Here is a 22,954-nt window from a genome sequence, read left to right as displayed (position 1 = left end):
TCAGACAGGGAGAGCTTGTAAAAACTAAACCTGTTTGAGCATTTAAAAGTGAAATAAAAAGAGTTATTGGGTGTAAAGAAAAGAAAATAAACACTATATCCATTGAAAAGGTGCTTATTTTTGCAATGTCTACACCATGACACCCAATGAAAAGACGTCTACACTGCTACAGTGGCATGCTACACAATTTAAGCACGTTGAATATGAAATGATCTCTAAAAGACCTAAAGTTAAAGATGACACATTTCCTTTGGATTTCAGGCAAAAAAATATATATATTGTCATTGTTTTGTTGTTTGTTTTTTTTTTTTTTGTTTTTTTCATTTTAAAAATTACAAAGTTGAAAATGAGCCGATGCAAAAGTTTGGGCACGCTTGGAGATTTGTGTACTCAGATAACTTTGTCCAAGGTTTCAGACCTTAATTAGCCTGTTAGGGTTATGGCATGTTCTCTATCATTGTTAGGAAAGGGCAGTAGATGCAAATTTTCCAGCCATGGGTTCTTCTAAGCAGCTATCTAGCACTCTGGAAATAAAAATGGTGGAGGCCCACGAAGCCGGAGAAGGCTATAAGATATCAAAGTGTTTTAAAGTTTCCCTTGCCAAAGTTCAGTTCGAAATGTAATTAAGAAAAGGCAGTTAACAGGAATAGTGGAGGTAAAGATAAGGTCTGGAAAACCAAGCAAAATTTCAGTGAGAGCTGCTCGTAGAATTGCTAGAGGCGCAAATCAGAACCCACACTTGACTGCAAAAGACCTTCAGAAAGATTTAGCAGACTCTGAAGTTGTGGTACATTGTTCTACTGTTCAGAAACACCTGCACAAATATTGCCTTCATGGAAGTCATCAGAAGAAAACCTCTCCCGCATCATCACCATAATATTCATCATAAGTACATCTAAAGCCTGATGCATTTTGGAAACAAGTCTGTGGACCGATAAGGTTATAATAGAACTCTTTGGCCTCTCCACCGTGACCAAGACCAAATCGCTGTCTAAGTCAAAATTGTAGCTCTGAAGGTCAGGAATCAGTCCACAACTGCATAGGATGACCTATGACCTGAAGAGAGCGGGGACCACAGTCTCAAACATTTCCATTAGTAAAACAATTGGAAACAAGTCCTGTGGGCTGATGAGGTTAAAATAGAACTCTTTGGCCACAATGATCAAAGGTATGTGTGTACAAAAAAGGGTGCAAAATTTCAGGAAAAGAACATCTCACCAACCATTAGGCATGGTGGTGAACATTGTACGGGTAGAGCGAAGAGTGGATTCAATGAAATTTCAACAAAGTAATAATAATAATATAATCTGTATTTTTATATAGCGCTAATATATTCCGCAGCGCTTTACAGTTAGCACACATTATTATCGCTGCCCCCGATGGGGCTCACAATCTAAATTCCCTATCAGTATGTCTTTGAAATGTGGGAGGAACCCGGAGTACCCAAAGGAAACCCACGCAAACATGGGGAGAACTTACAAACTCCTTGCGGATGTTGTCCTTGGTGGGATTTGAACCCAAGACTCCAGCGCTGCAAGGTCCTAGGTGTGGTTGTGTCCCTTGTGGTCGGTGCATCACCTGTCCCAATATTGACCGTACCATGACATTTTTTAATTCAGCAGACACGACGAGAGTGTATGAGATTAGGAAACATATTTCATGCACTTCTCGTTATGTGGTCTATTTTGCTCTATGCCCATGCAAATTTAATTTACATTGGGATGACCACCCGTCAACTTAAAGTACGAGTCCAGGAACATGTACTAGGGATCCAGGTGGCGGCCGATCATGATGACATAACCACACTTAGGACACTACCACGGCATTTCGAGCTATACCATGGTTGTGATAGTTCCCTGCTCAAAATCAGAGGGATTGATATGATCGATCCTGGTATCCGTGGTGGTGGTTTGGGCCAGAAATTGGCACGATGTGAAACAAAATGGATTTGGGCTTTGGACAGAGTTCACCCGAAAGGGTTGAATGAAACAATAAGTTTTGTCCCATTCTTATAGAGAAAAGAAAAAATACGTTCTCCGGTATTGTTCCACTGGGTGTTTGCATATGTTTGGTTTTTATTGTTTTTAATTTTCATTTATTCTTTATCTAGTTACCATCCACCTTTCATATTTTCATTTCTGAGCTATTCATCACAATTGAAGAGGATACATGTAGCTATGCTATGCTCGAGGAATGGTCCCGGATTTCAGCATCACATTTATCACCGCCAACTGGAATTGTCCATATGAATATGTATATATATATAAAATTAAGTAACCAACTGTTAATTAGTTAAAATATATTGATGATGTGATGCTGTGTTTATTGATAGATAACTTGTGTGTTAATCAGATATTTGTCTAACTTTGAGTATAGTTCCTCATAGAATTTAGATTGATTGCATACTCCCATTTCATTGTATATGCTCATTCTGCCATCAACAATATGTTATAAGTTAGATTCTATCCTAATATGGGATCTGCATTCACCTTTGGCTAGAATTACATGCCACTATATTATGTATATGCTGTGCAGGCGTCTTGTCCTATATTCAGCTTACCAACCGCTGGCACGCATGTGTGCTGTGGCTCGCTGGGCGGCTTCCGGCGTCTGTTGTCGCAATGGTGATTGGCTCCTTCTCCCGCCTCCCACCTCGTGCTTGACGCCGGCGCCGCCGTGCGTCCTGGGTTGCCATGGTGATGCATGCGTCATCAAAAGGCGGACCCGGCGCGACTTGATCACGTGGCCGGGGATATCATATGACTGGGTCACGTGCTCATGATGACGGCGGGAAGGGTGAATACTGAAATGAACGAATAGATGCAGGGACAATTCAATTGGTGCCGGAAAACCACATGGACGTATTGTTGTAGGTGATTGGTGGATGGGGTCTTTTTATACTCGCACTTCCCTTTTTTCCATCACCCCTTGAAAAAGGCCATCATGCCGAAACACGCGTCGGGGTGGGCGCACTAGCCTGCTCACGTAATTATTTAACCTAATATTGTGATCTTGATATGGACTGATCTAACTGAAATTGTATGTTTGCTACTGATGTAATCAGGCTAGATTTATGATGTTTTACTATATATTTGGAGTCACATTGCTAGTATTATACTGGTTGTGAAATCCTTATAATATTTTTCTACTCTACCCATAGTTGTGCACCCTTGCGTTTCCTACATGTGCAACGCAGCTTGAATCCATTTCCCCCTGTTTTTGTCAAATATCCTGGAATATTTAGTAAAGTTGTTTGTAATTTTCTAAAAAATGCTATTTTGCTTGGGTGTTTGTTTAATCGTATTTTTTTGCGGTTGTGTTTATTAGTAGTTTGTGATTACCCCAGTATTATCCATAATCCCGATGTAGCCCATAATAATATGTAATTTTATTTAACTATCTAAAATAAGTTTCTATGGGTATAGTTTCCATGAAGTTGTTATAGAGCTGCAAGGCTGCAGTGCTAACCACTGAGCCACCGTGCTGTACAAAGTCTTGATGCAAACATAACACCATCTGTAAAAAAAAGCTGAAATTGAAAAGTGGATGGCTTCTACAAATGGATAATGATCCTAACCTCACGTCAAAATCCACAATAGATGACCATAAGAGGTGCATGCTGAAGGCTTTACAATGACCACAACTGTCGCTTGATCTGAACATCATTGAAAATCTCCTAGACCACAAAATAGCAGTGCATGCAAGACAACCCAGGATTCTCATAGAGCTGGAAGAAATTTTCCAAGGAAGAAAGAATTGAAAGACTCTTGGCTGGCTACAATAAGCGTTTACAAGCTGTGATACTTTAACAAGGGAATGCTACAAGGGACTAACCATTGTCCAAATAACGTCCATATTTGTATCATTATATGGAACTTCAAAACACAACATACCGTAATAACCTTTTTCAGGGTTATGATTATTACCCGAAAAAAATGAAGAGATCATACGTAATAATAAAATTTACAATAACCTTTATTCAACATATTTAAAAACCTACAAAATTAAAAAACAAATGCCTCTGGGGATGTTATTTCGGTTAGCTAAATGTGTCCCCTAGAGTCATTGTATGTTTTTAAATATGTTGAATAAAGGTTATAGTAAAATTTTATATTAAGTATGGATCTCTTCATTTTTTTCGGGTAATAATCTTAACACTGAAAAACTTTAGTATATAGGTACTAACCATGTAGAATGCCTAAAGTTTTGCATGAGCCCATTTTTCTTTTTGTAATTTTTAAAGTGTAAAAGATGACAATATATACACTATATTTTTTGGCCTGATATACAAGGGAAATGTTATCTATGCGTTAAATAAACATAGTACTCCCAACATACCAGCCAAACTGAGTTTCTCCATAGACACATACAGTAAGAGAAAAAAAATGTGAGTAATATAACACTTTTTATTAATTTTCTGGAACTAAAATGTCTCAAATTTTGTAGCAAATTTTTGTACAAAAATATTGCTCCTTTTTGGGATTTTAAGCCATTTTCAAATTTTTCTTTTCTTTTCAATAAATGGATGGCACAGGGTCATGGTTAGCTATGAAAATAGAGTTTTCCGACTTTTGTTGTGCATGTATGTCATAATGGGAGAACTGTTCCTGCAATATGATACGGTAACGTCATGGTGTTCAGGTGGGCAACAGAAACTGAACCCATATGCCCACTTCCAGGAGCTCGGCTTTACGGACACATGAGCTCTTGCAGTGAGTGCCAGGGTGGCGATTAGGAAAGTCTCGCGATGTGGTTGCAGTAAGCTGATGTCAGTAAGCCGGAGGTCATACAGTGACCACTAAGTCTGCCTATTATGGTGGTTTGGCAGGTGTAATACCCTACATATCTATTGCGGGGTACCAGACCAAGCGATTATTATAAAATGTTCCATAAAATGGTCAAAGTCAAAAAGTAAATTAAGAAAAAATTGTAAAAATATAAACAACAAAACAAAGAATGTAAAAATCACAGAAAAATATTTCACCAATTAAAAACAGATTTTTTTTTCCGTAAGAACGAAAGTTAACAAAATTTGCGCATACTTGTTATCGCCACATCAAGGACAACGAAGTCTACAAAATTGTCACATTACCTTATTTTATCTTTCAAATATTAAAGCATTCAATGTTCTCCGTTTGTCTTATATACTATAGTCCTCAACTGAGCTCTTTATCACAATGTTTTTAATGACATTTTTTTGCAAGAGTAATTGAGTGCTGAAAAAAATTACAAGCATTCTGGGAAAGAAAAAAAATATACACAAATAAGAACTTGTGAGATTCCAAAAATTATGGAAATCAACATGGTGGATCTCTAGAATTAACCATAACCTGTTTTAGTATCTAAATCGTATTAACTAATCATCTTTGAATGGTTTTGCTCAACAGATATATAAAGATAGGCGACAAAGAATGTGAATACAGCAAGAATTTCCGATTAATTCTTCATACAAAACTTGCAAATCCACATTATAAGCCGGAGCTTCAAGCTCAAACCACCCTTATTAACTTCACAGTCACTACAGATGGACTTGAGGATCAGCTCTTGGCTGACGTGGTCAGCATTGAAAGACCAGATCTGGAGAACCTGAAGGTAAAGTAGTGATCATAACAGTGCTGGAATTAGCAGGTAATCCCTTTAGTTTATAGGGGTATTAGAATAGGTCGTAAATATCAGACCAGTGGAGGTCCAACGCCTGACTTCTCCATGATCAGTTGTTAGCTTCACCAGCAGCTGGATGTAGACATTGGCCATACCCATTCTGCTTTGTTCAATCAGATATCCTCTAAGAGAATAGGAGCTGCACTTTTTTGGGTGTTGGACCCCCACTCATCTGATTTTGATGATCTATGTAAAATATTGTTCATCAATATTATACCTAGACAGCCTCTTTTATGCAGCCTGTCGACACCTATGATTTTATGTTTATACCCATTGTTCAAAAAAAGTGGTTACGTAGTGTGGTTGAGTATGTACATTTGTTCATTTATTACTTTATAATTCTTAAGGGGAAGGTTACTAAAATCAGCGTTTCACTGGCCAGTCTCCGTCCATTGTGTTCTGAAGTAAAATGCGATAAATGTATGAGGAAGCACAGGTCTCTTGATATATTTGTCTGTGTTCCAGAAATGCAGTTTCTTGTGTAAATGTTGTAAAATCTATTGGATCTAAGAAGGCCCCGCTTCCAGCAGAGCCACATTTTCACATTAGAAAAGTAGAGACACGCAGATTATTCAAGAGTCCCTTTTTTTTTTTTTTTTTTTTTTTAACAAGCGAGGTCTGTGCCATAATTTGCAACTATTGTACTCGTTTTTTGTTGTAAAGCCAATAATAAATCCCAGATGAAGATAATTAGTACATAAAATAAATTAGATGCATCACTCAATTAGTGGAGGAAAAAAAAAGTTAAAAAACAAAAAGCATTAAGTGCAAAGAAAAGTACCTAGTTAAAGTCACAACTGTATGTTTTGGAGAGATCGGAGGTATATGCTGGTACTTGGAGTATTAGTGTTCTTTCAAGCCTCTGAATTATCTTCATTGTATAGGCGTAAGTTCCGAATGTCTTCTAACGACTCCCATTTTTTACTATGTCCTGCTGAATAAGAAAGTATAGCTTATTTGCTTTCCCATACAGTAAAAAAAAATGATATGCCGATGCATACCAGCTCAGTGTGCCCTGTTCTCACATGCTATATGCACAAGGACCTATGGATATGCCACAGATATACAGTGGTTAAAGGAATTGTCTACTACCCTATATTCTCCTGTGTAAAATAAAAGTACCCTATACTCACCTCCTGCCAATCCAGTGATGCTGGTGCTGGGTCTCCCCAGGCTCTCGCGACATTGTTATTTCAAGGTTCGTCTATAGGGAGTGAGAGCACAACTGCACAATAGCGGGTGCTGAATGATTCAAGGTCCCATGAGGCATTTCGATGACACGCGAGCATTAGAAGACCGAAAAACGGAGAGCGATGGAATAGACGTCAGTGATTTTTCTGGTCCAAAATAAAAGAGGTCCAATTTTCAGCAGTGTTTTGGATACGATTTTTGTCAGTGTCCGTTTTGGATCCGATTTTCATCAGTGATTGGTCACTGTCAGTTTTGGATACGATTTTCATCAGTGATTGGTCAGTGTCAGTTTTGGATCCGATTTTCATCAGTGATTGGTCAGTGTCAGTTTTGGATCCAATTTTCATCAATGATTGGCCAGTGTCAGTTTTGGATCCAATTTTCCTCAATGATTGGTCAGTGTCCGTTTTGGACCCGATTTTCATCAGCGTTTGGCCAGTGTCAGTTTTTACGATCAGAGTTTCATAAGTGATTGGAATGAAAAAATAAATAAATTGCAAAGCTTTTCTTTTATGCTTAAAACAGACAGCACACGACAATAAATAAAGCTTTTCTTTTATGCTTAAAACAGACAGCACACGACGATAAATGACAATTTGTGCTGTCGATTTTCCACAAATCCATCAACTTGTATGGGTAATTTTGATCTGTGACTTGGATCAAAAATGCACATGCCTCCATGATTTTTTTGTGGGCACACGTTCTTCAAGAAAACACTGACACCAGAAACACATGGACAAATAGCACCATCAATTATAATATGAATGTGTTCTATCTGAGAAAACATGGATAGGACATGAACGTGATTCATGCACTTCTGAATGAGGCCTTAGCCGTTATCCTGTTTTGTATGTGAGATGTTTGTCATTATTGGAAAGATAAAGATTTTTAAGATTGCCATGTTTTGCGATCTTGTTCTTCATACATATGTAGGGTCTAAATTATTATTCAACATCATTTTTCGTGTCCTCTCAGTCCATGCTAACAAAGCAGCAAAATGAATTCAAGATAGAACTGAAGCGGCTGGAAGATGAGCTGTTGATTCGCCTGTCGGCCGCAGAAGGAAACTTTTTGGGTGACATGGAGCTTGTGGAGAAACTGGAATCAACTAAAACCACAGCTGCCGATATCCAACTCAAGGTAAATTGTCTACATCTCGTAATTATTCACTATTCATTTCCCGCACAAATGACAATTTATTCATATCTTGTTTCCGGAAATCTAAAAATGAAAAGGGGGGTCATGTGCATAAAAAGTGTTCTAAGGAAATGTCAGTGTTACCCATACGCGCGAGGTTTGAGCCTTTATTTTTGTAGAGCAGATTGAGATCTATATAGGACCGTTATACTTTTTGATATGATACAATGTGGCACAAAGCAAGAGGAAAATAATATCACAATACAAAGAAAAACACAAAACAGAGCAAAATTGAAAACTGAGAACAGTAACCAGACCTATCCCCAGCCCTGACCTGAGCTTATAATGTAAAGAGGCAGGGAAGACGTACATGTTGCCAGAGATAGGAGTTGTATATATGAATACCAGGAGTAAATTGAGAACATTAAAAAGAAGTGTATGATGTATTATATGCTTGTCATGAAGAACAAGGAGGATTGAGTTACTTTCCGGAGAGTATTTGCAAGACATGGAGGTGCACAGTAGAATTTTTTTATGACGAGTGAAAAGAAAAAAGTAATTGAAAAGAAAAAAGTAATTTAAAGAGGTAACACTGAAACAGCACCAGTCTTGTCTTTAAGATATATCTAGTGGTGCAGATTTTCCACATTTACGGAATACTAGCCATAGACTAATCCTGTGCAACTACTTTTACTATTCAAGGACCGTAAACAGAAAAGCAGTAAATCTTAGTACTGATTTGCATGAACTTTTAACTGATCTGGCTACTTTGTTTATTGTAATAAATGTGTTGGAAGAATAATTATATGCAACCTTCCAATATACAGGGGACGATTCATTAAGATTAGCGTTGCCCAGTAGTGATGATGAGCGAACGTGCTCTGGTGTTATCTGATCATGCTTGTGTGCCAACCGAATGACTTTGGCGTGCTCAAATAATACGTTCAAGTCCTCGTGGCTTCATGTCTCGCGGCTGTTCAACAGCAGCAACACATGCAGGGATTGCCTAACAAGGGACCCGAACATCTTATTAAAACACACTGAAGTCTCTGTTAGCACACGAGCAAGCTCAAATAACACCTGATCTGAGCATGTTCGCTCATCACTATTGCTCGGTCGTGATGAACTTAATGAGTCAGTAACTGGAGTTTATTTCTGGAGTGAGTTATGCCATTTAAGTGGCGTGACTTTTCAGGAATTTGATGAGCAGACACCTAGCCACGTCGGGTTATCTGACCAGTACTGGCATGAAAACACCAAAAGTCACAATTTTGTGCAACTTCCGAAATGATACTAGCGTAATCATCTTAATGAATCACCCTCATAGACTTTAGAAGATCAGCATTCATTTCTTCCCTTTGTGAAGCACCGCTGCCTCCTTTTCAGTGAAGCTTTCTCCATAGACGCCATCAGCTTTTGTCCTGACTATTACTACTGATGGAGGAGCATGTGACCAGGTAAATCCATCAGCAACCTCCATTGTGAAACACCGCACATACTCTGTTTTCCAAAGTGCAGTGTTTTTCACTGAATCTTGCAGATGGACGTGTCTGATACTATGCCCCTCAATCAGTGGCCATGTTCCATCTGCTGTCTATAGACAAGGTTGTACTAACAAGGGGGAGGTAATTCCCATAGGAAAAAAAATTGATGCTGATCTTCTATTAATTCAGTGTCCTACTGCTTTGTGGCTCACAAGTAAAGGAGATAGAGAGCTGAATGACCTTATCCAATACCTGACGTCCTCACACTTCTCATAACATTTGCACCGCAGACTGCTGGTAACTGCATATTTGTTATAATAAACATGAAGCAGCTAATCCCTTTAAGATCTCAGGTTCTAGGTTCGCTAGAGTGAAAAACGTGAAAAATTAATTAAGAAGCGTATGCATATTGTATAGAGAGTTGGCCCCTACATTTAAAAATAAAAAGTTTTATCTTGATCAAATAATTATTTTCCTAATTCCGGCATCACTCTTTGGGTAACCTGAATTGAAATTTGCAGAAGTTGAAACATTTATTTGCAAGATGTCCAGGTCTCTTTATAGGCATTTTGCAGAAATACCAATGTCATGTCTCTCTGGTTTCACGAGGGTCTTTATTATTTGACAGGTGGTTGAAGCCAAAGAGAATGAGATAAAAATTAATGAAGCCAGAGAACACTACAGACCCGCAGCCGCCAGGGCGTCACTGCTTTATTTTGTTATGAATGATCTCAGTAAAATAAATCCGATTTACCAGTTCTCACTGAAAGTAAGTATGTCATCGCAGCCCACTGTCTTTATGTAGCTTCCCAATTTTTGACTGTCAGTCATGAAATTTTTCTTACCATCTGACCTCCATTTGCCGTCATGGTTGTATCGTAGGCCTACAATAAGTGGCCTAAATTGAAAATGGCACATTGGAATAATTAGCATGATGATCTTTTATGTGCTTAAAGTGTATCTACATTTATGTGAGGACAATTAGTGCAGGCGCTTGCACTATGATAATTTTTTAAAATTGTTTGCATTTGGGTTTGTGCAAAAAATGGCGCAGTCCAGCTGAGGACTATGCTGTCTTCTAGGTTTCCTTCAAAGCAGTATATTGTAATGTGATTGTACATCACTAGAGACTCAAACCTCTGAGACAGCATAGATGGTCCATACTGCTAATTAGGGCAGGATCGCTGATGAAGGTGATATAGAAAAAGGAGGTTCACTATAAAGGGAAGAAGGAAAGTTAAAATGTTTCAGATCTTGAGAATGAAATCATCCAAGTTATTTCAATGCTAAATTAAAACTCCATCATTAGAATACTACAACTAAGAATGCATGTTGTTATTTTTTGTTCTGTGTGTATACTCGTTTTAATGATGGAGTTTTCATTTATATTGGAATAAATTGGATTTAGTTACTTTGAAATCCTACTAGAACAGCTAACCTTTATATGGGGTTAATCCGAATAATTTTAAAGAAGGGGCGGAGAACCACGGTTTCTGGGGTATTTATGACCTGCGATGTCATCTAGCCGAGCCCTCAGACAGATCCCTAGTGGGTCGCTGGCCCTTTAAATTTTCTGCTCTTGTGTACTCACATGTAACATTCACTGTGGAGCACTTCTGTGGCACAAGCAATGCAGGATTATGTCCTGATACTGGCAAGTGTCCTCATCAGCACATTCTTTGTAAGTGAAGGTACTCCAGGTTTTCAAGCAGCAGTTGCAGTGTTTCCTATGTGAGGCATGCAGCAGTTTCAGTGTATCCTATATCATGTGAGCATTGATGAATTTTCCACTTTGAGGAGGGATGTACAAAATATGCATCTGTATTGAGAACAAATTACTGCTGCAAGCAGTTCTTTTCAAAAACTTATCAGTAGAGCCGACTTTGCTCCAGACCGGTGAAAACGGAACTAACCACCTAACATCACACTAAAGGTACTGTCACACTAAGCGACGCTGCAGCGATACCGACAACGATTCGGATCGCTGCAGCGTCACTGTTTGGTCGCTGGAGAGCTGTCACACAGACCGCTCTCCAGCGACCAACGATGCCGGTAACCAGGGTAAACATCGGGTAACTAAGCACAGGGCCGCGCTTAGTAACCCGATGTTTACCCTGGTTACCATCGTTAAAGTAAAAAAAACAACCAGTACATACTTACCTACCGCTGTCTGTCCTCGGCGCTTTGCTTCTCTGCTCTGGCTGTGAGCACAGCGGCCGGAAAGCAGAGCGGTGACGTCACCGCTCTGCTTTACGGCTGGCCGGCGCTCACAGCCAGAGCAGAGAAGCACAGCGCCGAGGACAGACAGCGGTAGGCAAGTATGTACTGGTTGTTTTTTTTCTTTAACGATGGTAACCAGGGTAAACATCGGGTTACTAAGCGCGGCCCTGCGCTTAGTAACCCGATGTTTACCCTGGTTACCAGCGAAGATATCGCTGAATCGGCATCACACACGCCGATTCAGCGATGTCAGCGGGAGAGCCAGCGACAAAATAAACTTCTGGACTTTCTTCCCCGACCAGCGATGTCACAGCAGGGGCCTGATCGTTGCTGCCTGTCACACTGGACGATATCGCTAGCCAGGACGCTGCAACGTCACGGATCGCTAGCGATATCGTCCAGTGTGACGGTACCTTTAGACAAACACATTATTTTATTTATATTTTCCCACTCAAAATTATTTGTTTATTTCTCAATGGATTTGTGCAGATTATGGGTGACATTAAAAGGTGGAAAACGTTCTGAAATGGTATGACAAAAACCTGGCATTTTAACAGGTGTGTGTAGACCTTTTATATCCACTGTATATGCTGGAAGCTTGCCTGTGTTGTTTATATGGTTAATGTTCCACTTATGAGCTAGTTGATAGTGATGCTACAACGTACAAAAGTTTTAGTATTCGTTATACTGTATATTTCTTTATTTTGCTGGAACTAAAAGATCTCTTATATTTAATTTTACAGGCATTTAATGTTGTTTTCCATAAAGCTATTGCAAGAGCAGAAAAATCAGAAGATGTAAAGGAGAGGGTAGGCAGTCTTACAGAATGCATTACCTTCTCTGCATTTCTTTACACAAGCCAGGGACTTTTTGAAAAGGATAAATTGACCTTCCTGTCCCAGATTGCATTTCAGGTAAGTTAAGTTAATATGTTTTATTAAAGAAACTCTAAATACAAAACATGCATACAAAAATAAAAATTATGCCAGGTATTCCGTTTTTCATTTATTAACCCCTTAACAACCAGAGGTATTTTTGATTCTGCATTTTCATTTTTTGCTCCCCTTCTTCCCAGATCCATAACTTTTTTTTTTGTGTCAAAATGGCCATGCGAGGGCTTTTTTGCGGGATGAGTTGTACTTTTGAACGACAACATTCATTTTAACATGTGTACTGGAAAATGGGAAAAAAATTCTAAGTGCTGTGAAATTGCAAAAAAAGGTGCAAAGAGACTATATTGGAGTGAATGAAATGAAGCTGTGGAAGGTAGTTTACCTGTATGATGTACAGTAAGATCGTAGAAGTCCGTGCTGCAGCGTTCAAGTCACCATGGTATGCGTTATGTCGCTTGTGTCCTTATATCTACACGTGGAAGTGAACGTCAGCTGCGCTTCTGTGTCCTTGGATAGCAGGGTAAGGTGTCAAATGCGCATACGCAGGCCGGAGTTAGATGAAAAAGGCCGAAGGAGAAATGTGAAATGCCTGTGAGCCGGCGTAGCTTAACAGTATGGAAGTGCGCCTGTGTGGCTCAGCAGCGGTGATAGACAGTGAATGGGATAGTGCATCCACGGTGCAATAGTCATGCATTTGCAACCTTATTAATAAAAGAAAGGATATTTAAAGGAAGGTAAAAAGGAGAAAATGAGAAAAAAAAGTAGAGGGAGGAAAAGAAAAAATGAGAAGAATAAAAAAAGCAAAGAAAAGGAGAAAGGAGAGGAGCAGGATGGGAGTAACAGGGAAATAAAGGGGAAAAGTGTACCCGTCTGTGTCTACTGCAGGATCTAATCTATTAATCATGTAGTGGAAGTCCATTTAAATATACATACATGGAGTACCATTAAATAATGTACAGTAGTCGTGAAAGAAAAACCAAAATGGTGAACACAAAAATGTCAGAAACAATAAGAGGTTATTTAGGCAGTACCTTAGAGGTTAGTCCGTCAAGCATCAATATTGGACCTAGTGTTCCCTATTGAGGTCCTCAGGGGTCAGAGTTTGTTGAGTGTGAATCCAAAAAGATTCAGGTTCTTAGAGTCCTTCGATTCTATCACCACCTCTGCTGGAAGTAGGAATGCGATCAATCACCTGATAGCTTAGCTGGTCAATGGAATGGCCACTGGAAATAAAGTTGGGATGGGTAAAAGGGTCCGTCCACATCTAATGATGGATTTGTGTTGGGAAATGCGGTCTCAGATATGTTGGGTCGTCTCCAACATATCTGAGACTGCTTGGGCACTTAATGAGATAGACTACAAAGGAGGATTCACAAGTATAGTGACCTCTACTGGGGTTCCGTTGGATGAATGAAAGAATCTCCTTTGGTAATGTTTGAACATTGTAGACAACTCAGGTAGGTAAATGTGCCTTTGCTTGGTGGAGCAAGAGTATGTTGTGTGGGATTGAATTTCTTAATGTTCAAAACAGGTCAGTTGGACAATGCAGACAGAAGTTGGAGGGCCCTGTTAACTATTATGGATTCCATTATGTGTCATTTTTTGGAACAGCAAAAGAAAAAGTTCTGCAGGATGCTGTTTTATTTTTCCAGTCTAAAAAGAGACCTATATGCAAGTTCAGGCATACAACATAATAATTAGACTCTCCCACTTCCATTTTACTCATTATTCCATTTGTCTTATTTTAGGAAATAGCAAAAACTGAACAGACAAACAGAATTTCTGAACGCAGGTGTGAATCCTGCGATTCCAGCCAAATAATATATATTTAGACTTCGCTGTATAAAATTATTGTAATTTGTGCATTTAACGTAGATCACTTTTTCTTTTTTTCCAACAAAAGATACTTTTAAAATCAAATGAAATCGATTCTTTGGAATTGGACCTTTTGCTGCGATTTCCTGTTGATCAAGTATACCAAAGTCCAATCGACTTTCTGTCAGTTCAATCATGGAGTGCCATCAAGGTAATTCTAGGAATCAATTCATTAGTCAAAATAATATGTATGAGGATTGACTTCTATGAGGATTGCCATGTACAGTGGCATATAAAAGTTTGGGCACCCCTGGTCAAAATTACTGTTATTGTTAACAGTTAAGTTGAGCAAGTTGAAGATGCAATGACCTCTAAAAGGGTCAAAGTTAAAGATGACACATTTCCTTTGTATTTTAGGCAAAAAAAAATATAGTAATTTTTTCATTTTAACAATTATAAAAAGCAAAATGGGCCAAAGCGAAAGTTTGGACACCCTTTGGAGACTTGTATGCTCAGATAACTTTGACCAAGGTTTCAGACCTTAATTAGCCTGTTAGGTTTATGGCTTGTTCACTATCATCGGTAAAAGAGGCCATGTGATGCAAATTTCCCAGCATAATAAAAACCCAGCCTCCTCTAATCTCGTGCCAAAAATGAAAATGGTGGAGGCTCACAAAGAAGGAGAAGGCTATAAGAAGATAGCAAAGTGTTTTCAAGTTGCCCTTTTGTTAGTTCGAAATTCAATTAAGAAATGTCAGTTAACAGGAACAGTGGAGGTCAAGATAAGGCCTGAAAAACCAGCAAAATTTCAGTGAGAGCTGCTAGTAGGATTGCTAGAAAGACCAATCAGAACCTCCAGCTGGACTTCAAAAGACCTTCACAAAAGATTTAGCAGACTCTGGAGTTATGGTACATTTTTCTACCGGTCAGAGACACCTGCACAAATATGGCCTTCATGGAAGAGTCATCAGAAAAACTGTCCTGCGTCTTCACCATAAAAGTGCTGTGGACCAATGAGGGTAAAATTGCATTCTGTGGAACCAATGATCAAAGGTATATGTGGAGAAAAAAGGGCACAGAATTTCAGGAAAAGAACATATCGCCAACCATTAAGCATAGAGGGTGGATCACTCATTATTTGGGATTGTGTTGTAGCTAATGACATGGAGAACATTTCACGGGTGGAGTGAAGAATGGATTCAATGACATTTCAACAAATTTTTGATGCAAACATAACACCATCTGTAAAAAAGCTGATGCTGAAAAGAGGATGGTGAATACTTAATCAAAGCGCCACATGAAGACCTCCCCTTTCCACAGGCCCACCCAGAAGCATGAGCATATCATTAACTCAAAACTGCAAATAAAGATTAAACAAAAACCACAAGATAGATTTCATCAACCAAGGTAACATTGTAATCAGTATAACGTCACCAACACTGTCAGTAGGTTATTGTGCACAATCCTGCTGACAGGTTCTTTTTAACAATAACAGTAAATTTGAACAGGGGTTCCCAAACTTTTGCATGCCACTGTATAATGAGAGCAGCCCTTTTCCTCGCCACTCATGGCTATGGCACATTTCAGTCACTGTAGAGATGGGCAGGGCAGTGCTCTTGTGAATATACCGGACTGATAAACTCTTGTCCCAATTCATGAAATCAGGTGTTTTGCTGTCTTGATGAAGGCAGCACTGAAAGTAAGAGGCACCAAATTAATTAAGGCTACGTCCCCACGATCAGGAATAGCAAAGTTTTGATTGCAGCGTATCTATCGCTACTTCCAAAATTCTTCATTCTAATTATCGCACTTATTTGTCAGTATATGCGGATTCACTCCATTCAATTGGTCAAAATCCGCAATGGAGACTAGTGTCTCCGCTACAGAAATTTCTACAAATCCCATCCACTGTGCTTGTAATGTAGAACGCAGCATTTTGGACTTAGCGCAAATTTGATGCGTCCAAAACGCTGCTATTCCTGATCGTGAGCATGTAGCCTAAGAGGTATGAATTTGGCACATGTTTCATCTGCCTCTCACTGGAGTAAGAAATGTTCTCCAGCAAGGGACTGGATTATATTTCTGTCAAAAAGTATGCCACGTTTAAATTAGATGGGCCACATGTAACCACACTTCTTTTTTATTAAAACGCCTTTTCTTTAATAAGTTGGTAGAACTGTCGTAAAGAAACAAAAAATCACCAAATTTTTGCATAACTGTGAGTTATGCCAAAGTTTGCGATGTTTCAAGCAGATTTGTGCTAGAAAACTGCATGATGAATTGGGCTCAATGTGTCCTCCTTTGGTGTACAGTGCTACAAATCGCACAATGTTTTTTGGCCCCTTTTTGGCTACTATGAGTATGAATCTGCAACCATAATGATGTAATGCGCTGCCTTCAATACGAGCTTCTTAAGCAGACGGTTGCACTTTATAATGAAACTAGGGATTATTGTAAACTATATCATTCTGTGATATGAATGAAGAAATAAAGAGATGCATGAAAATTATACAGAATCATACCATAGGACAGCTGGCAAACTGCCATGAGCCACCCATCCCGAGCCACAATGGTGACCCCTGCCATAGACTATTGACTTGTCTACTAAGAAAATGTGGTATGTGGACTGAAAAAAATGTGGTTTTGTTTAGATGATTTCTTCACTGGATGAATTCAGGGGATTGGACAGAGATATAGAGGGATCAGCAAAACGGTGGAAGAAGTTGGTGGAATCTGAATGCCCAGAGAAGGAGAGATTCCCACAGGAGTGGAAAAACAAGACCTCTCTGCAAAGAATGGTGATATTAAGAGCCCTGCGTCCAGACAGAATGACTTACGCGATTAGGTTTGTTATTTACATACTGTAATTAGTTTTCCTTTACAGGTGCTTTGCATAGAGCCTTTCCTCTTGGAAATGTATGAATGAATTGACAATTTGGTGGCACCTTTTTTCTTTTGTCTGTTGTCAACCCCATCATCTTTGTGTGGACAGTATGCAAATTTTCTAAGAAAAATTGCCCCTGAGTTGTTTCTATTCTCTGTGGAGTTATCTCACGGTGATTGACATACAAATCTCTAAAGCCCCCGTCACACATAGCGAGATCGCTAGCGAGATCGCTGCTGAGTCACAAGTTTTGTGACGCAATAGCGATCTCAGTAGCGATCTCGCTATGTGTGACACGTACCAGCGATCAGGCCCCTGCTGTGAGATCGTTGGTCGTGTTGGAATGGCCTGGGCCATTTTTTGATTGTTGAGGTCCCGCTGGGTAGCACACATCTCTGTGTTTGACACCTTACCAACGACCTCGCTGACAGGACGTCCCATTGAATCATCATGAAATAGCATCGTTCTACAGGTCGCTACAGTTCGCCGCATCGCTGCTGCGTCGTTGGGGAGATCGCACTGTGTGACATCTCACCAGCGACCACATAGCGACGCTTGAGCGATCCCTGACAGGTCGTATCGTTGTCGAAATCGCTCAAGCGTCGCTATGTGTGACGGGGCCTTAAGAGTAAGTTCCCACAATGTGTTTTTAATGAGTTTTGGACACTGCATAGTTTTGAAAAAATGCAAGTGATGAGTGCAGAAATGCTGCAAAAAATCTGCAACATCAAAAATTCCCCAACAAGCTCATGGTGGGAAAGTAGCCTAAGCACATCTTATCAGTTGTCTGGGAAAGGAGAAAGATTTCAATCAGAGCCATTTACACACATCAATTGTAGTATCTTATATTGGGTCTCATTATATAGTGGGAAAACAATGCATTAAGAGTTCATTAGCTACAGTAAAAGGGGTTGTCTGGTCCAGAGAAAAATGACTCAAGGCTCAAAATGTGGTATTATGTTAAAGAGGACATGTCACTTCCTTCAATAAATTAAGTTAAATACGTTGTAAAAATCTGAAAGCTCTCCTACTTTTATTGCTTTTTTTCGATTTTGCTTTGTGGCACTCCATTCCAGAGTACACTTCAAAAGAAAGACAATTCTGAAAGAATGACCAGTTGCACTACAAGCAAAAAGTTCACGTTGCGCTTCAAAAGCAATAAATGTGAATATCTCTGCAATGGTGTGACACAGTCCAGAATGAAAAAGCAGAATGAATCAATGGAAAGAGGGAATTTTTACAAGTGATTTAACTTCATTTTTTGAGAAAGTGACAGCTCCTCTTTAATCTAGTAAATACATACATAACCTTCCATAAATTCCAATGCAGATGGAGGAAATGTCCTTATAAATTTGATAACATTTTGACTGCTTGAATTGAAAATCCAGGAATGTCCTGTGGGAGATAGCCTCGTTAAATGTACCCAATTCGTATGTGCCATTTTTGTGCTATTCCTAAACTAATGCATAAAAAATAATAAACATGACCCAAAGGCTTGATCTGTTTGAAAACAGTGTCTCTCTGTCATCCCCACTGGTCTGTGTTGACATAGCTGCAGCTGTCACGTCACATTTACATCTGACTTCTGCAGTCGATCCCTGGGCCTTAGCAGTTTTTGTGCCCCTTTAAGCAATCTATAAGTCTGTACATATTTCTAATTATATATAATCTATCATTCTGTGTATTCATTTACCATAATTTATGAATTTATTGGCTCTACTGTATCCCCTAACAGAAATTTTGTGGAAGAAAAACTAGGGTCAAAGTATGTGGAGGGAACACGCCCAGATTTAGCCAAATCCTATGAAGAAACCAGCCCTGCAACCCCCATTTTCTTTATTCTATCTCCTGGGGTGAACCCTCTCAAAGATGTAGAGTCTCTTGGTAAGTTCCATTATTTTCATCTCTTCAACGATTATTCCTATCAATCAAAATTATGCTAGGATCACGTTACTGGGATGCAGATCATGTAACAGTGGTGAGGGTCCCAGAAATCAGACCTGCACTGATTACATGGTAAAACATATCCTAAAATTATTCTATCACTTTGTGTATTGGGTATAAATCTGGTGTGTGATATTGTCATCTGTTTTTAATTTATTTTGTGCATTGAGATAGACCTACATTAACATCCAAGCAGTGGAAAATATTCAGGAAGGTCTAGGAGCTTTTTTTCTGTTGTGTGTATATATAGTACAGATACAATGAATGGTAAGAAGAACAAGCAAATCAATTGTGGTCAAATTAAGCCAGACATGTCACTCCAAGCAAGGATTAACAAGTTGTTTCTTGCCTACTTTGGACACATAAGAAGAGAGAAATCACTAGAGAAGAACATCATGGTCAGAAGAATAGCAGGAACAAGGTGAGGAGGAAGACCAGCAACCTGATGGCTTCATACTATCAAGATAACCGAGGAAAGGACCCTGGTGGACCTACCTAGGCTTGCACAAGATCGATCTTCCTGTAGAGTGTTCATCCATCAAGTCGCCATGGCTAGAGATTTAACCAAAGGCCGTTAAATAATTATAAACCAGATGTTTCATAAAGTAAAATTTTTTTTCTGTATATAATTATTCTTGCACCTTCTAGATCAAATTTGGATATTTGTGACCCAAGGAACAGTTTGTTACACACACTATGTGTAAATTCCATGCAGTGTAAAGAAATATTATGTCACCTATATAAGAATATAAATCTGTACGCTGCCACCCGACTTTCGTTTCTTTTCACTTTGCTAATTTTTTAGCACCAATTTTTCCACCTTGAATTATCTTATATGTGTCACTTTTTCAAGTGAATGTAGAATTTATTTTTGGAGATATGATATACATTTTTACATGTACGATTGTATATACTATTGTTTTCTTGAAACAGATTTGTTCCCTGTAGTTTCCTCTTATAATAACATTTCTTCCTAATATATTAGGTAATAAACTTGGCTTCACTATCGATTCTGGAAAGTTCCATAACATTTCTCTAGGACAGGGGCAAGAAACGGTAGCAGAGGACACTATGGAGAAGGCCTCTGAGCAAGGACACTGGGTGATCCTGCAGGTATGTCAAGAGTCTACGTCTTATTATACTTCTAATAACTTTTATTAAAAAAAAAATCTGTAATTATAATGTTTGTAAATATTGTTATTATTTATCTTTACTTTAAAAAAAATTTGACAACTGTAAGTTTCTTTCCATAGAATGTTCATTTAGTGGCCAAATGGTTGGTGACTTTGGAAAAACTTCTTGAGAAGTACAGCACTGGGAGCCACGAGGATTACCGAATTTTCATAAGTGCTGAGCCGGCAGCATCTCCAGAAGAACATATCATACCTCAGGGAATACTGGAAAATTCCATCAAAATCACTAATGAGCCACCCATGGGAATGCTGGCGAACTTACATGCAGCACTTTACAATTTTGATCAGGTAAACTGTAGAGGAAATGTTACTCTATAATTATGAATCTTCAGTTTAAAAAATGTTCATAAATTCATCTCTGAGGCCGGAAGAAGCCATATTACCATCAGTGTATTGAATCAGTTCACCAGAAGTTACTGTGTAACTGCACTCCAAAAATAAAGGCAAAGCTCAAATTCAGTAGGCTGATTCAAATCAGTCCGAATAATTGCGGTCTGATTCCAAATTGCTGGATTGCATGAGGAAAGGGAATTGGGTTAAAAAATAAAGACAAAGCAAAAACATTACACTCACATACTACGCAGCTTTTGTGGCTCCATTCCTGCACTGAGGTCAATCTGAGACCTGTGATTGGCATAACGCAGCCCCCCACATGGGGCCTCAGTAATAGAAGAACAGTAGATCAGGGAGAGACGGAGGTGGCGTGAAAGCAAGTGAGCAGGTGTTACTGTAATGTTTTTTTTTTATATTTTAACCGCTCAAAAAAATCTAGGTTATTGGCTGCCAGCTGACTTTGTTTTGCTGGCTTCAAGCAAATTCAATCCCCAAAAATTCGACTTCTGTCAAAATCGAATTGTGCATAAATTTGAAGTGGCCTGCCTTTCTGGAAGATTGTTTTTTATTTCTCCTTACCATAAATCATTTTTTTTTGTACATTTTTAATAGTCTATAGTGTTAGATAAGATCGTAAACATATTTTTGAATGTACTGTGTTTGGTCATTCTATGCTATCTTATTGTATTTTCCAGGACACCCTGGAAATGTGTGCGAGAGAACATGAATTTAAGAGCATCCTTTTCTCTCTTTGCTATTTTCATGCTTCTGTTGCTGGGAGACTTAAATTTGGTCCCCAGGGTTGGAATCGCAGCTATCCATTCAATGCTGGGGACCTGACTATATGTGTTAATGTGTTATACAACTATTTAGAAGCCAATACAAAGGTAAGTGGTGTGCCACTAATTTAACGTGAATCTTACACTAACAAGCAATCTTTGAACTGTTTGACAAACAAATAACATCATCGGCTAGAGACTTAGGGTACCGTCACACAGTGGCACTTTGATCGCTAGGACGGCACGATCCGTGACGTTCCAGCGATATCCTTACGAGATCGCTGTGTCTGACACGCTACTGCGATCAGGGACCCCGCTGAGATTCGTACGTCGTAGCAGATCGTTTGAAACTGTATTTCGTCGCTGGATCTCCCGCTGACATCGCTCTGCTTTCCGGCTGACCGGCGCTGACAGTGCAGAGGAAAGCACAGCGCCGGAGGACAGACACGGAAGGTAAGTATGTAGTGTTTGTTTTTTTTACGTTTACGCTGGTAACCAGGGTAAACATCGGGTTACTAAGCGCGGCCCTGCGCTTAGTAACCGGATGTTTACCCTGGTTACCAGGGGACTTCGGGATCGTTGGTCGCTGGAGAGCTGTCTGTGTGACGGCTCTCCAGCGACCAAACAGCGACGCTGCAGCGATCGACATCGTTGTCGTATCGCTGCAGCGTCGTTTCAGTGTGACGGTACCCTTAGACATGTGGAGACATACCTTTTGCGGCCATTGATAGAGTTGTATGGGCAAGTTAGCTTGCTGAAGTTTCCAGCTCAGGAAATGACTCTGACTTGTCACTGAACCGCCAGCCCCCCCCCCCCAACTCCTTCCCTATGTTTATTGATATCACCAGTGTTCTGCTAACACCAAAGGGGGAGAGGTGTTGAAGAGATTTAGTGATATGAATGAAAGAATTTACATTATAACTCTTTTATTTGTGAAATTTTCTGGGTTCATCTTCGATGATGTCGAACCACATCAAAGTTCAATTCAACTTTAAAGTGGTCAGTGTTCATAAATCAGCTGTGGGGCTCCAAAAAAAGACCTATAAAACAGTTATAAACTGATTGTCAGAACCAGCTCACGGACAGATACTCAAATATAGAGAACCGGTCATCAGGTTTTCCAAAAATAAACTAAGAATGCCTTGTTCGCAGCACTTTAGCAATCTGTATATAAGTCAGCAGATACCAAAAAATACCTTTTATAATCTTTCCCCATACGGCGCGGTCTTCTCGCTGGTCTTTCTTCGACCTCTTTTATCCTAGCAATCACCATCCTCTTTCCATTCTTCATGTGAATGAAGCATTTTACATCATGCATGGTATAAAATTCTGTGACACAACCATGGTGTCAATATGATCACTGCACCCCTAGATGAATTAATTGAGAGGTGTAATTCATTAAATGGGGTCACTTATGGGG

At 39.3% G+C, this 22,954-nt stretch overlaps 1 protein-coding gene across 1 annotated transcript in view; it reads left to right on the top strand.

The window, feature by feature from the left end:
- Nucleotides 1–22,954, top strand: part of DNAH11 (dynein axonemal heavy chain 11) — a 380,134-nt gene that overhangs the window by 338,179 nt on the left and 19,001 nt on the right. Inside the window, exons 67-76 of the mRNA XM_069729806.1 lie at nucleotides 5,388–5,592; nucleotides 7,828–7,992; nucleotides 10,102–10,242; nucleotides 12,437–12,607; nucleotides 14,490–14,612; nucleotides 17,053–17,246; nucleotides 19,021–19,169; nucleotides 20,215–20,342; nucleotides 20,483–20,710; nucleotides 21,451–21,642. Coding sequence (XP_069585907.1) covers nucleotides 5,388–5,592; nucleotides 7,828–7,992; nucleotides 10,102–10,242; nucleotides 12,437–12,607; nucleotides 14,490–14,612; nucleotides 17,053–17,246; nucleotides 19,021–19,169; nucleotides 20,215–20,342; nucleotides 20,483–20,710; nucleotides 21,451–21,642 — 1,696 coding nt within the window. The remainder of the gene's footprint in view (nucleotides 1–5,387; nucleotides 5,593–7,827; nucleotides 7,993–10,101; nucleotides 10,243–12,436; nucleotides 12,608–14,489; nucleotides 14,613–17,052; nucleotides 17,247–19,020; nucleotides 19,170–20,214; nucleotides 20,343–20,482; nucleotides 20,711–21,450; nucleotides 21,643–22,954) is intronic.

The sequence above is a fragment of the Ranitomeya imitator genome, chromosome 6 (genome assembly GCF_032444005.1).
Source record: "Ranitomeya imitator isolate aRanImi1 chromosome 6, aRanImi1.pri, whole genome shotgun sequence".
Taxonomy (NCBI): Eukaryota; Metazoa; Chordata; class Amphibia; order Anura; family Dendrobatidae; genus Ranitomeya; species Ranitomeya imitator.
Note: the sequence above shows the minus strand (reverse complement) of the source record. Positions and strands in the feature narration are given on the sequence as shown.